General features: G+C 38.7%; 2 protein-coding genes across 3 annotated transcripts in view; one reads left to right on the top strand and one right to left on the bottom strand.

Moving 5' to 3' along the window:
* Positions 1-3,119, bottom strand: part of LOC101863947 (nipped-B-like protein B) — a 57,368-nt gene extending 54,249 nt beyond the window's left edge. The window contains exons 1-2 of one of the 2 annotated variants that reach the window (XM_035970435.1): positions 2,879-3,119; positions 2,307-2,411 (exon numbers count right to left, since the gene is read on the bottom strand). The gene's annotated coding sequence lies outside the window, so the exon portion shown is untranslated. The remainder of the gene's footprint in view (positions 1-2,306; positions 2,412-2,878) is intronic. The other variant, XM_005090044.3, reaches the window with a different exon arrangement.
* Positions 3,120-3,326: 207 nt separating this feature from the next.
* The window catches only part of LOC101863558 (non-specific lipid-transfer protein), a 29,138-nt gene continuing 20,262 nt past the window's right edge, over positions 3,327-12,202 (top strand). The window contains exons 1-8 of the mRNA XM_005090042.2: positions 3,327-3,558; positions 6,270-6,327; positions 7,032-7,103; positions 7,538-7,602; positions 8,511-8,574; positions 10,662-10,726; positions 11,209-11,335; positions 11,656-11,719. Coding sequence (XP_005090099.1) covers positions 3,517-3,558; positions 6,270-6,327; positions 7,032-7,103; positions 7,538-7,602; positions 8,511-8,574; positions 10,662-10,726; positions 11,209-11,335; positions 11,656-11,719 — 557 coding nt within the window. The 5' untranslated portion in view covers positions 3,327-3,516. The remainder of the gene's footprint in view (positions 3,559-6,269; positions 6,328-7,031; positions 7,104-7,537; positions 7,603-8,510; positions 8,575-10,661; positions 10,727-11,208; positions 11,336-11,655; positions 11,720-12,202) is intronic.

Below are 12,202 nucleotides of genomic sequence, written 5' to 3'. Positions count from 1 at the left end.
CGGTGTGGATGATCAAATTGATAAAAGCCAAGAAAAAATTACGTTATAGCACAAAAGTAAGCTAATTTGATTGTCTTCAAAGATGCTATGGCTATTTCACTGTTTGAATCGAGCCGAACTACGCGGGTCGCCATTTTGTTTTGACCGGAAGTTCTCGCAAGATCTACTCCTCCCCTCTCTCTCTTTCTGAATACTGTCTATCGGTGTGGACGATCAAATTGACCAAAACAAAGTTAAAAAATGATGTTAAAATACAAAAGTAAATTAATTTGGTTGTCTACAAAAAAGATGCTATGGCTATTTAACTTTTCGAATCGAGCCGAACTACGCGGGTCGCCATTTTGTTTTGACCGGAAGTTCTCGCAAGATCTACTCCTCCCCTCTCTCTCTTTCTGAATACTGTCTATCGGTGTGGACGATCAAATTGACCAAAACAAAGTTAAAAAATGATGTTAAAATACAAAAGTAAATTAATTTGGTTGTCTACAAAAAAGATGCTATGGCTATTTAACTTTTCGAATCGAGCCGAACTACGCGGGTCGCCATTTTGTTTTGACCGGAAGTTCTCGCGCTACTCCTCTCTCTTTCTCTCTCTCCACTGCCCACAGACAAAATTGTACGCTTTTAGTAGGCTACTGTTGTAATGGAACATTTGTTCACGGCACAGAATTCTACAATTTTTCTGTTATCACAGTGTAGAATTCTGTGGTTTAGGGTGGACGCAAAATTTGTTGGCCTAGATCTAGGCTATAACGGTGAACGCGCACCGGGTGAGAATAGCCAAAAGACTCGCCTGCACTATTCTCATCCCGGGTGAGAATAGAGGTGGCCCCGATAGACAGTATGTACTTAATGACGGCTAGACTGGCAGTCTAGCCGTACTTAAGTACGGCTAGACTCGCAGTCTAGCCGTACTTATTCTTAATATGATGGCTAGACTCACCATTTACAAAAAATAGGCCTACTGAATTGTAAATATACATTTTTAGTGAAAATTAGTGTGCAGTACCTAAAGTATTTGTATTTGAGACGAAACCAGGTGCCTTAATGACAGTACATGCATTTTAAACCTCCTGTTTTCTAATGTTAATAGGGCCTAAGATAAGTACGGCTAGACTTCTTGTCTAGCCGTACTTAAGTACGGGTAGACAGCCAGGCTAGCCGTACTTAATATTGATGGCTGAATTGTAAATGAAATTTTTAGTTTGCAATGCCTAAAGTATTTGTATTTCAGACAAAACCAAAAGGTGCCTTACTGACTTGCATGTATTTGAACCTTAATAATTACTAGATCTAGATCTGAGACCTGTGTACTTAACAGGCTTGAGTCGATAGGGCCAAACCTAGATCTAAGTACGGCTAGACAGGCAGTCTAGCCGTACTTAACTCTCGGTCTAGCCGTACTTAAGTACGGCTAGCCACTTCGATTCCAAAATGAGGAAAAGCAGGTCTTGTTTCGCACCGGGTGAGAATAGCCTACGCTGGCAAGTCTCACCCGCGGTGAGAGGTAGATCGTTTTTCTATTCTCACCCCGGATGAGAATAGCCACTTCCTTGAAGAAAAGAACATAATTTCAATCGAGTGGTCATCCTCTCTCTCTCTCTCCTCTGTGTATCGCTCGCCTTCTCTTTTTCTTTGTTTGTCTCTGTCTTTCTTTGTCCCCACCTATTTCCCACTCTATCTTTCCTTCCTGCTAACCGGGGCATCTCTCTCTCTCTCTCTCACACACACACTAGATTTCTACCGGGTCTGGGCGCTGAAACTTCCCGAAATCACAAAAGAGTTCCCCTACCGGGTCTGTATACTTCGTGACTTTGTTCCCGGTTACTGGGTCTGTATACACTTCGAGATCTAATACATGGACAGAAAAAAAAGAGAAACTAGATTCTAGATCTAGATCTAGATGATACTAGATCTAGATCTAGATCAACATCCAGATCTCTAGAAATCTAGATTCTCTTGATGGAGCCTGCAGGTGTGTGGATCTAGATTAAATTCTAGATCTAGATCTAGCAGCAAAGTGTGCACACCTAAACAAAAGACAATGTCACACCAGATCTAGATCAGATCTAGATTCTAGATATTAGATCTAGATATCTAGATCTAGCCTACACTACAACTACACTACACCGACACACTGCAGTCAGCACACAAAATTGGGAACACCATGACCATGGACAGGCACAATGAGGATTTGCTTTCTTATTGCTCCCCTGTGGCATGCATCTCTCAAACATATTATCTATGGGAATCAGGAAAGGAACCACACTAGCAAATAATATCAATTAACAAACCACTAGGCCTACCCAATCATTGCATGACTTCAAATCGGTAGCAGTAGGCCTAGCGTCGTTTTGACCACACAGCGTCAGCCAGAATGGTGATCTACACAGCAAAACATGCCGGGGGGGCTGAGGGTGATTTTGCAAACAAAAGAGAGCGTGATCACATTCATCAGCTACTTAGGCAGTAATATTACATAAATTACGTCGAGTACGCTGTGAAAATGCTGTACAAGTAGAAGTTTCTCTGCATTTCAACTTTCTAAATTCAAACGGGTACCAAAATGATAAAATTGACGAGCTAAGCGCAACCGTGTTGCAGCTGTTATGCCGCACGACACGGCGGATGAATACAAAGAAAAATGTAATCAAAACATTCACAGCAAATCATTAAAACCATAACATATTCGGACCTCAGAGCAACAAAAAAACATTTTTTATGTCATAATTTGTTACAGAATCTATTTAAATATTCTAAACAACACCGAGAAGTTCAAATAAACACAGACTGCTCTGATTGATCTGCTAGATATCTCTAGCTTTCAACAAATTTCGTCCATTGTTGCATGGAGGACCTCTGATCAGTTAGCACTTACCCGATTTATACAGTCCTCCCTGGGCGATGGCAGGCAAAGTTCAACACAAAATGTACATTAAACAATACAAGATAATTTACAAATTAATAATTACATCCATCCATGGTTCGACATTTGTTGAATACACGATAAATTTGCAATAACTTCCGAGAATCCGTCAGTACCCCGCGCCAAAAATTAGCACAACCTAACAACACATCAAGCTGTAACATCCACTGTAAAATAGTTCACTGGTTGAGAGAAAATATCCTTATTATCGTTTAATATTTAATTATACCGAAGTAAAAAGATCTTAATCATAAAATAAGACCATTTTTCTTGTAAAAACTTTGCTTTTTACAATGCCTTGCTCAGTTGGTTTACTAGCGCATGAATCGGTGTACCTTTTTTGATCGTCGAAAATAGTACTTACATACAGTGTGTACAATCAAGCAAGCAGGTCATTTGAACGTCATTGAAAGTGCCGTGTAGTTTGAGGCCACCAAGAGGGTAAAGTGCACTCGGGGCCGAGGAAGGCCTGCTCTCTGTTTATCAGGCTCAGCCAGCAGTCAGCAGCATCGCAGAACAGTTTATCTTAATCTTGGGAGCTTGGACTTCGGTGGAACCCTCTGTTTACGGTCTTGTACTAACGCAAAAAGATGGCTCGTAGAGTTTTTGTTGTTGGTGTGGGAATGACCAAGGTGAATCATTTGTATTTTTCTTTGGTTGTTATCACATGACATGTATTCTGCAGTTTCTTTTAAGTTTACTAATTCTAAAAAAGTCAGTGTCAGTCAAAGTCTTCCATAAGTTGTTATAACGAGTTGACGAGAAAGCAAAGTCGGTCAAAACATTGTACCTTGCCCTCATGCCTTCTTTTGTCGTAAAAACTAAGGTTGTTAAAGACTAGAATCTAGATCTCAACAGGAAGTTTTCATGTAATTTAATCGACTTTTTAGTTGATTCATAGAATGAACAACAAAGGGAACTGGTACTGTTTTTATGTTAGGGGAGGGGTGTAATAATTTAACCAATGATTGTTGTTTCCATTGTTTTGGTTTTTTTTCCTAATGTGGTGGTTGGCGATAGTCACTGTCCCACTACAAGAACAAGGCTACAACAATAGAGCTAACTAAACCAGGCCAAGGTCAAAACAAGCAGTCAGATGAATCTAAATTCAACAGTCAAATAATTTACGAAGTGATATATGCGTACGTCTCGTGGCTATGCGTATGCCCTCCCGTATACATAGCCTCGAGGCTATGTGTACAGCTCTCCACTTCACATAACAAGCTAGGCTTTGAAGGCAGCACACACAGAATTTTACTTTAGACTCTAATAAAATTCTGTGGCGGCACATAAACTAAACTATCAAACCGGACACTACAATTAAGTGGACAAACTGAAACCCTGGAAGCGTGCAGGCCCTTTTTAAAAGGTGTGAGCCGGGCTACCCGGGAAGCGTGCAGGCCCTATATATATATATATATAGGGCTGACCTACTTGGATTGGGAAGCGCACAGCTATATATAAAGGCATAGACGATTATCTTTTTTCAATGGAAAATTTCTGTATTCCTTATATAGGGAATTAATGACGTAGTAAATTACAGGTCAAAGTTATAAATAGTAACTAGTGACTTTGCAAGTTATCTTGACCTCGTAAAGCGTCTCTTGTCCAAAAAGATTGTACATAACAATATAGTTCACTCAACCAAAAAAGATGACGCTGCAGTTTTTGTTTTGAAGCTCTCTTTCGTTTTTCCAGCAGAAAAATTTATAGCACAGTTTGTTAGTTTCACTTTTATTATAAATAATTTTCACCCAAGTAGGGTAACTGATGGCACAACCGCACTTTTTCGAAGAGGGCGCCACCCAATTTTGAGGACACTTTTTTAATTGGCTCAAATAGGGTTGTGAACTATCTTGTTTGCACACAATAAAGTGACGCGGTCCAGCTGAGCAATTATCAAGGAAATCTAAGTCTGTACTTTAGAGAGCTGTATGCATAGCCACAGGCAATAATTTTTTGCATCTCGTTATTCAGGTTTTCTTTTTAGAAAATAAGAATTAGCCTGCCTACACTCATTGGATTCATTCTAACTTCTAATAGATCCAATGGCCCACTCTGAAACTAGACTGATTTTTACTGACAGTTTGGATTTTATTTAATGTGGAAGAAAATTGGACAAGCAATACTAGTCTGTCTCACGTAAAAAAAAAAATTCTAGCTCATCATCATTTTCATCATTGCCTTTCTCACCCTGGATCAGGATATATAGGCCACGAACAAACCTTTTTCACCTTTCTCTATTCTGGGCGAGTCGCTTGATGTCACTCCATATCTTCCCACTTTCCTGCACATCCATTTCCGTGACTCTTCTCCAGGTTCCATGGGGTTTTCCCCTTGATCTTTTACCCTGTGGGTTCCAATCTAACAGTGTGTCTAATCCATCGCCAACGCCTTCTTCCCACCTCATCTCTGACTGGGCTCTGTCTCCTTCTTCTTAGTGCTTCCACGTTGGTGATCCTGTCTGTCCATCTGATCCTCGTAGCTTCCTCAGACACTGGTTCAAGAAAACCTGGATCCTCTTTATGCACGTCTGAGATGCATTCCATGTCTCACATCCATACAACAGGACGGACTTCACATTTGAGTTGAAAATATCCTGTTCAAAGAAATAAATGCAGTCTGTGCCTTTCCAATACGGGACTTTATTTCAGCGCCTGTTCCTCCCTCTCTGTCAATTATACTCCCAAGATAGCAGAAGGATTCGACGTCTTCTAGTTCATTTCCCTCTACTGTGACTTGCTTTTTTCGAAGTGCATCTCTATCCCTAGGACTTTTGACTTTCCGGGGTGGATCCCCATTCAAACAGACTCTAGGCTTATAATCATTTAATTAATTAACCTGTGCCCATGAAACTTTGCGTGGCACTTTTGCAAATCAGCAACCAAACTAATTTTTTTTGTTTTTGGATCCAGTAATTAAAAAGTTTCTCTTTTTGGGCCCTATATTAAAAACTGTTATTTGGATCAGTATCACAGGGTCAGTAAAATTTTTAGTAAACTTGTCTCCGAAAAGCTCATTTAGAGACAGCGACACCACCCATTACTTTAATTTTTTTGTTTGTTTTAATAATTTATTTTTAGATTTTCAGTTGCATCAAGATTGATATTCAAGCTTCCTACTTAAAGCGCGAAAAACTGTTTTGTCCTTTTGTCATGTTATTGATTGTCTTTTGCGGGGTGGTTCTTCTTTCATGTTTTTTCTTCTTTTAACATTGATTAATGTTTTGTAGAATTATGCAATCGAACAGAGGTACACTGATTTCAATAGTGTGAAGTTTAAATTTTTCAAATCTAATTGTGCGGAGCCTAAGCCTAGATTCTTGCATATCATTTTATTTCAGTTTGAAAAGCCTGGTCGCCGACCTAACTTTGATTATCCTGACATGGCCAAAGAATCAGGTAACGTGATTTAATTTAAATATTCTGGTGACATTTTTTAACAAAAGTAAATTATATATCTAATTATGGGCCCTATTAGCAGCTTGTGTGTGTCATTGTTAATTTTGTTGTATGCTGCTCAACATTTTGATTCGTGTTTAATACCTTGCATTATCAAAATCATGTTTAAATTTATAGTTTGATTAATGGGATAAGGATTCATTTATACTATACCTGGTTTCAGTTGTGTACATAGTGCTAAGGCGCTTTATAATACTTTATTGTCGGATGCAGGAGACCAAAGTCCAATCCTCGAGTGGAGAGGAATTGTTGTCAAGCATCTCCACCTTTCTGCAGGGATGGTGTACCCTTCTCAGCCCTATTAGGCCCTTATCATTGGGTGCCCTCCTCCTTTGTGATCTAAATTGTGTAGATGAGGGCTATTAAGACTGCATTAAAATGTTTGTTGATACCATTTTGACGGTACTTTTTATATATATATGTCAAACTTTTGTAGAATGTACATGCTTGTTTTTGTATGCTAAAATCTTTGTAAATGATTCCTTCTTGCTGAGACACATGTTCATAATTATTGAGTAATGATTGTGATGAACAGTCATGATCTGGTATTTTTTTATGACAGAATCTGTCATTTTATCTGTAGTAAAACAATGTGTGTAATGTAAATTATTGTTATTATCTGTTTTTATTGTATTTTTCAATAGGAACAAAAGCTTTGCAAGATGCAGGAATTCGATATGATCAAGTTGAACAAGCTTGCTGTGGCTATGTGTATGGTAAGCAGCTACGTATAAGGTTTCATTTTTAATTGATGCCATTTATATTGATCGTCTTATGGCTTATACTGCCAGAAACAAAATATATAATTGTAACAGAGCAACGTATAAGTATCAGGCGTTCAGTATGCTGCTTAGAGTATAGTATAGCTACCAAATCATAATTCTTTAGTTTAAGAATTCATTTTCTTCTGCTCAGTGCAATTAAAAAGTTCATTGTATTTATTTCCCCTTTTGAAAATAACTTTTTATTGGGTAAAGAAGGTCTTGCAAGAAGTTCCTAACGATTTTGCACAACAAGAGATGGTTATCACATGTGTTATCTTTGTGTTAATGTTATCATTTTATTATCTCCCTTTAATTCATGTTTTATGAAGATAATTTTTTATTGATAAGTGTATATATGCGTCACAATGTAAGGTCTTCTTATACAGGTGATACAACTTGTGGACAGAGAGCGCTCTACCAATTGGGATTTACAGGCATTCCAATCTACAACGTGAGTCCTCTGTCATTTGGCATATAATTCGTATAGATCTAGTGATGGCTCTGAATTCTATTTTGAAAAACAAAAAAATGATTATGATATGTTTTCGAAATAAAGAAAGTTTCAGAGAGGCATGTTCCTTAATCTCAGTAAGTATTGTGCCTGTGAATTTGATAGATTTTTATAGTACTCCCTCAAGCAGGTCTTCTGATTATGAATCCTTTTTTTGTGTTAAGATTATACAAAACTCTGGTCTAAATACGAAGATGTATTGGTTGTGAACCTTTGACATTTCATGATTCATATAGAAATTGCCAAGGGGGCTCTCGTGGCCTAAAGGTTAAGGTGTTGGCCTCTCATTCAAAAGGTCCCGGGTTCGAATCGGGGTAGCGACCGAAAAATTTTCTTCTCTAAATTTGTCTCCTTTCACCTCCTTTCCTACTCTCTAGCAATGTTCTGTCGTCTGCTTTCGTCTCCTTTTTCTGCCCCTACGCCTTCACCTCCTTTGCCCCCTCCTCTGGGCTCCTGATTCTTTCTGCAGCCTTTCTACTGCTACTCATTGGCTTCTTCTTATTGCTGTCTTTCAGCCACACCCCTGATCTTCTGGTAGGAAAGATCTACACCTAGCGTTCTCGGACAAGGGCGAAAAATCTCGGAGGTCCCGTGTGCACGTTAAAGATCCCTTGGTGGTCTAAAATCGATAAGAGTAGGCTTCAGCCGCCACCCGGGCAAAATTCTAAATTTCCTACCAACTGAAAAAGTTTAGTGTGTCCCGCGCGCTCATATGACCTTATGCAGTTGCGAGCGCCGTAAAACACTTACAAAAACAAAACAAGAAATTGCCAGTTCTGTCAGCTCATTTTTGCTTCTTTTTCTTCTTGTTCAGTTACTGAGCTTTGGTTTTTATACTTACTTTTCAGGTGAACAATGCCTGTTCAACAGGATCAACAGCTCTTTTTATGGCACGTAACCTTGTTGCAGGAGGTAAGAACTATTTTTTATATAATCATTGCCCAGTGATGATAATTTACTGAAGTTCCACCTTTTATTTCCGTGTATAAACCATATCTGTGTGAATTTTACTGAAAAACCAGTATTATGATATTTGCACAAAAATATGAATTACCAATTTCCAATTATACGAGGGCTGTCCCACGGAAAACCGGAAAAAGTCCATAAAAGCAACAATCTTTGTCCTATTATAATAAAAATGTAACACATCATACCTCAACGTGTGCTTTATTTCTCAATGTAATCACCATCCCGCTGGACGCATTTTTTCCATCGCTGGATCAGAGAGAAGATACCGTCCCTGAAGAATTTTTCATCAAGGGATTTCAACCAATCTTTCATGGCTTCCACGAGGTCTTCGTCGTCGGTGAATCGCTGTCCAGAAATATGGCGTTTCATTGGTCCAAAAAGGTGATAATCTGACGGGGTCAAGTCAGGACTGTGAGGTGGGTGTGGCAGCACTTCCCAGCCGAACCTTTGGATCCAGTCTTTCGTAGCGTTTGCGGTGTGTGGCGTTGCGTTGTCATGCTGCAAAATGATCCCGCTGGACAACCAGCCTGGTCTTTTTCGGCGCACAACCTCTCTTAACTTATCAAGAGTCTGGCAGTATCTGTTAGCATTGACAGTTTGTCCTGGTTCCAGAATGTCAAGAAGCAGAACACCCTTAGCATCCCAGAAAACCGTGACCATGAGTTTCTTCACCGATGGCTGAACTCTAAACTTTTTCGGGGGAGGTGAAGACGTGTGCTTCCAAACCATTGAATCCCTCTTCGTCTCAGGGGTCATGTGGTCTCATCACCTGTAATAATGCTTCTCAGAAATGCTTCATCGTATTGTTGGAGGTCTCCAGATGCGTTCATGACTCCTGTGACAGCTTGGCGACAACGATTCAACAAAGTCTGAGACACTTCAACACGACGCGTCTTGTGGTCAGCTGTCAGCTCTTTTGGGACCCATCGAGCAGAGACCTTTCGATAGTGCAGCTCATCAAACACTATCCTATGGACAGTTGACTTTGAAATGTTTAGCGACTCGGAAATTTCGCGAATTTTTAGGCGCCTGTCTGTTTGAATGAGTTCGTTAACGCGACTCTTGTTGTCCTCAGTCTTGGCAGAAGAACAAAGTCCTGGGTGGACTATGTCATTGATATCCGTATGCCCGGCTTTGAACTTACTACTCCACTCATATACCTGTGACTTTGCCATTACTTTCTCCCCGTAAACTGACTTTATTTCAGCGTGTATTTCTATAGGTTTGAGACCTTTTGCGGTCAGAAACCGAATGACAGATCTCACTTCTATCCTTGACCAATTTTCCAAGTGGGTAGCCATCTTTGGAGAACTGCTGTGTTCGTTTGGTTTGTGCGATGCTCATGGTGTTCAATCGGGAAATTCCAATATGATTGTTTTACAAGTGTGCGTTTACAGAATGTGAAAATATTGAATAGTTTTCAAATTACAGCAAAATTCCGGTTTTCCGTGGGCCAGCCCTCGTATTTGGCTTTGGAAGTCGTCAAAAATTTGGTGGCCATTTTCTCGCTAATTTTATCTCTGAAACTAGTTAGATGAGTATTTTTTCATCAAAAGCAAGATAAATTGACAAACTTTAAAACAATACCAATAGCTCCCTATGCCCAAAGATTGACGAGCACCTGATTCCATTGCATCATGACACATGTAGAGATTAACTTTTAAAACGATTTATAGGTAGGTGGGGGTTTTCAGCCTCCAGAATTCTGAAATATACACAAATGCCAATGTGTTACTTTTTTTGATAATCCAGATATACACTGAGTTTTCATCTGTATGCAGGACAGTGTGTCTCTGATCCAGGGCTTATATACTGAGGCTCAAGTATCCAAACACCTTTATTTTATTTTTTTTTGCAAAGATTTTAATTTGGCTTTTTTCCCCCCTTCCCAGTATAGCAGCATTTGAAGGGCTGCTAACAAACATGGTCTTTATTTTACTTTGTAAATTGCTGATGTGGGAATGTTGATCTCTTCCTCTTGAACATAACACATCATCATTGATTTACTAATGATGTGTTTTGTGACTTAGGACTGGCTGACTGTGTCATGGCTATGGGATTTGAAAAAATGGAAAAAGGATCTTTGACCATGAAGGTATGTTCTACATTTTCATGACGACATCTCACACTGTTAGTCCACAAGGCTATTGAGTGGTTTTTATCCTTGTGAAAGGAGAACAGCATCAAATGCTCATGGAATGTGAATAACATGAGTGAGTGAAATCTTTCTTTCTATAGAATATTAAGGGCAGAGCACTTTTTACTGCTTATATATTGAAATTGAATCTGATGAAAATGGCTGTATTTGAGCTTGCTTTAGTAAATTTTCTTTCAGTAGAATTAAACAAACGAATTGTCAATTTTTGTAATAGGTCAGGATCATTACAATGCAATCACTAGTACCATGACTTCTTAATGTTTAAGGAACTCAGTTTGTTGGTTTTTGTTCAGTTCTTATTATCTGCTACTCACCATGTCTTGAGGACTGCTGATGGATAGTGATAATGTAAAATGATTTATGTTCTGTTTTAGATTTGAAGTAAAGTAAATGAGCATACTCTGATTTCTCTTCTCTAGTATACAGACAGAACAAATCCTATGGACAAGCACGTAGAGGTGATGTTAGAAGGACACGGCTATTCAAAGGCTCCCTTTGCCCCACAAATGTTTGGAAATGCTGGGAGAGAGCACATGGAGAAATATGGTAATTTTTCAGCATTATTTCCATTTGTTCTTTTTTAGTGATCATAACTTGATTTATATTTGGAGTCAGAGAAGAGCAAGTGACATATGTGGTCAAACCATGTTTGTAGTGTTCTAGTACCATTATTGTGTCTACCTCTCAAAACACTGTTATTACATAAAAGTAACAAAGAGGCCTACCTGCCATATTTTATAGAGATTAAACAGTGAAACTTGTGGCTGCTGCCTCTGAAATGACTCTATAGTGCAAATGAATATTTTTAAAGTCAAAGGATTGTCCTTTAAGATAATAAAAAAAAGATTGTGTTTCTCTTTTTTAAGGTACAAAGCCTGAAACATTTGCCAAAATTGCCTGGAAAAACCACAAGCATTCCACAAATAATCCGTAAGTAGTGTGTTTGTTGTTTTTTAAAAATCTCTTTCCAGTATTATGATATTTGTACATACTTTTCCTATACTTTAATTTGTTGACTGTTTGTCTCAAAGTCAAACTCTTTATTCTTCCTCTTCCACATTTCTTTTGTCAACCTGACAAGTATCTTGAAAAGCAAAGAAACTCGCATTCTCTGAGCCCTTTAAGTTCTTTCATAAGAATGCATAACATTAGGATTGGATTTGATACATGTATCATTTATTGGATATTGAAAATGACACGTTTCCTCTTCAAGAAGCCTTAATCGAATATGTGCATACACAATTAAACATACTGAGACATTTTATGTCCCATATGAGCACGCTGGACACATTATCATGAAACATTTTCAGTTGGTAGGAAATTTTGAATATTGCCCGGGTGGCGGTCGAAGCCTACTCTTATCAATTTTAGACCACCAAGTGATCTTTAACATGCGCAACTAGCACACGAGAC

The sequence above is a fragment of the Aplysia californica genome, unplaced genomic scaffold (assembly GCF_000002075.1).
Source record: "Aplysia californica isolate F4 #8 unplaced genomic scaffold, AplCal3.0 scaffold00012, whole genome shotgun sequence".
Lineage (NCBI taxonomy): Eukaryota > Metazoa > Mollusca > Gastropoda > Aplysiida > Aplysiidae > Aplysia > Aplysia californica.
The sequence above is the reverse complement of the archived record's forward strand: the minus strand, read 5'-3'. Positions and strand labels throughout refer to the sequence as shown.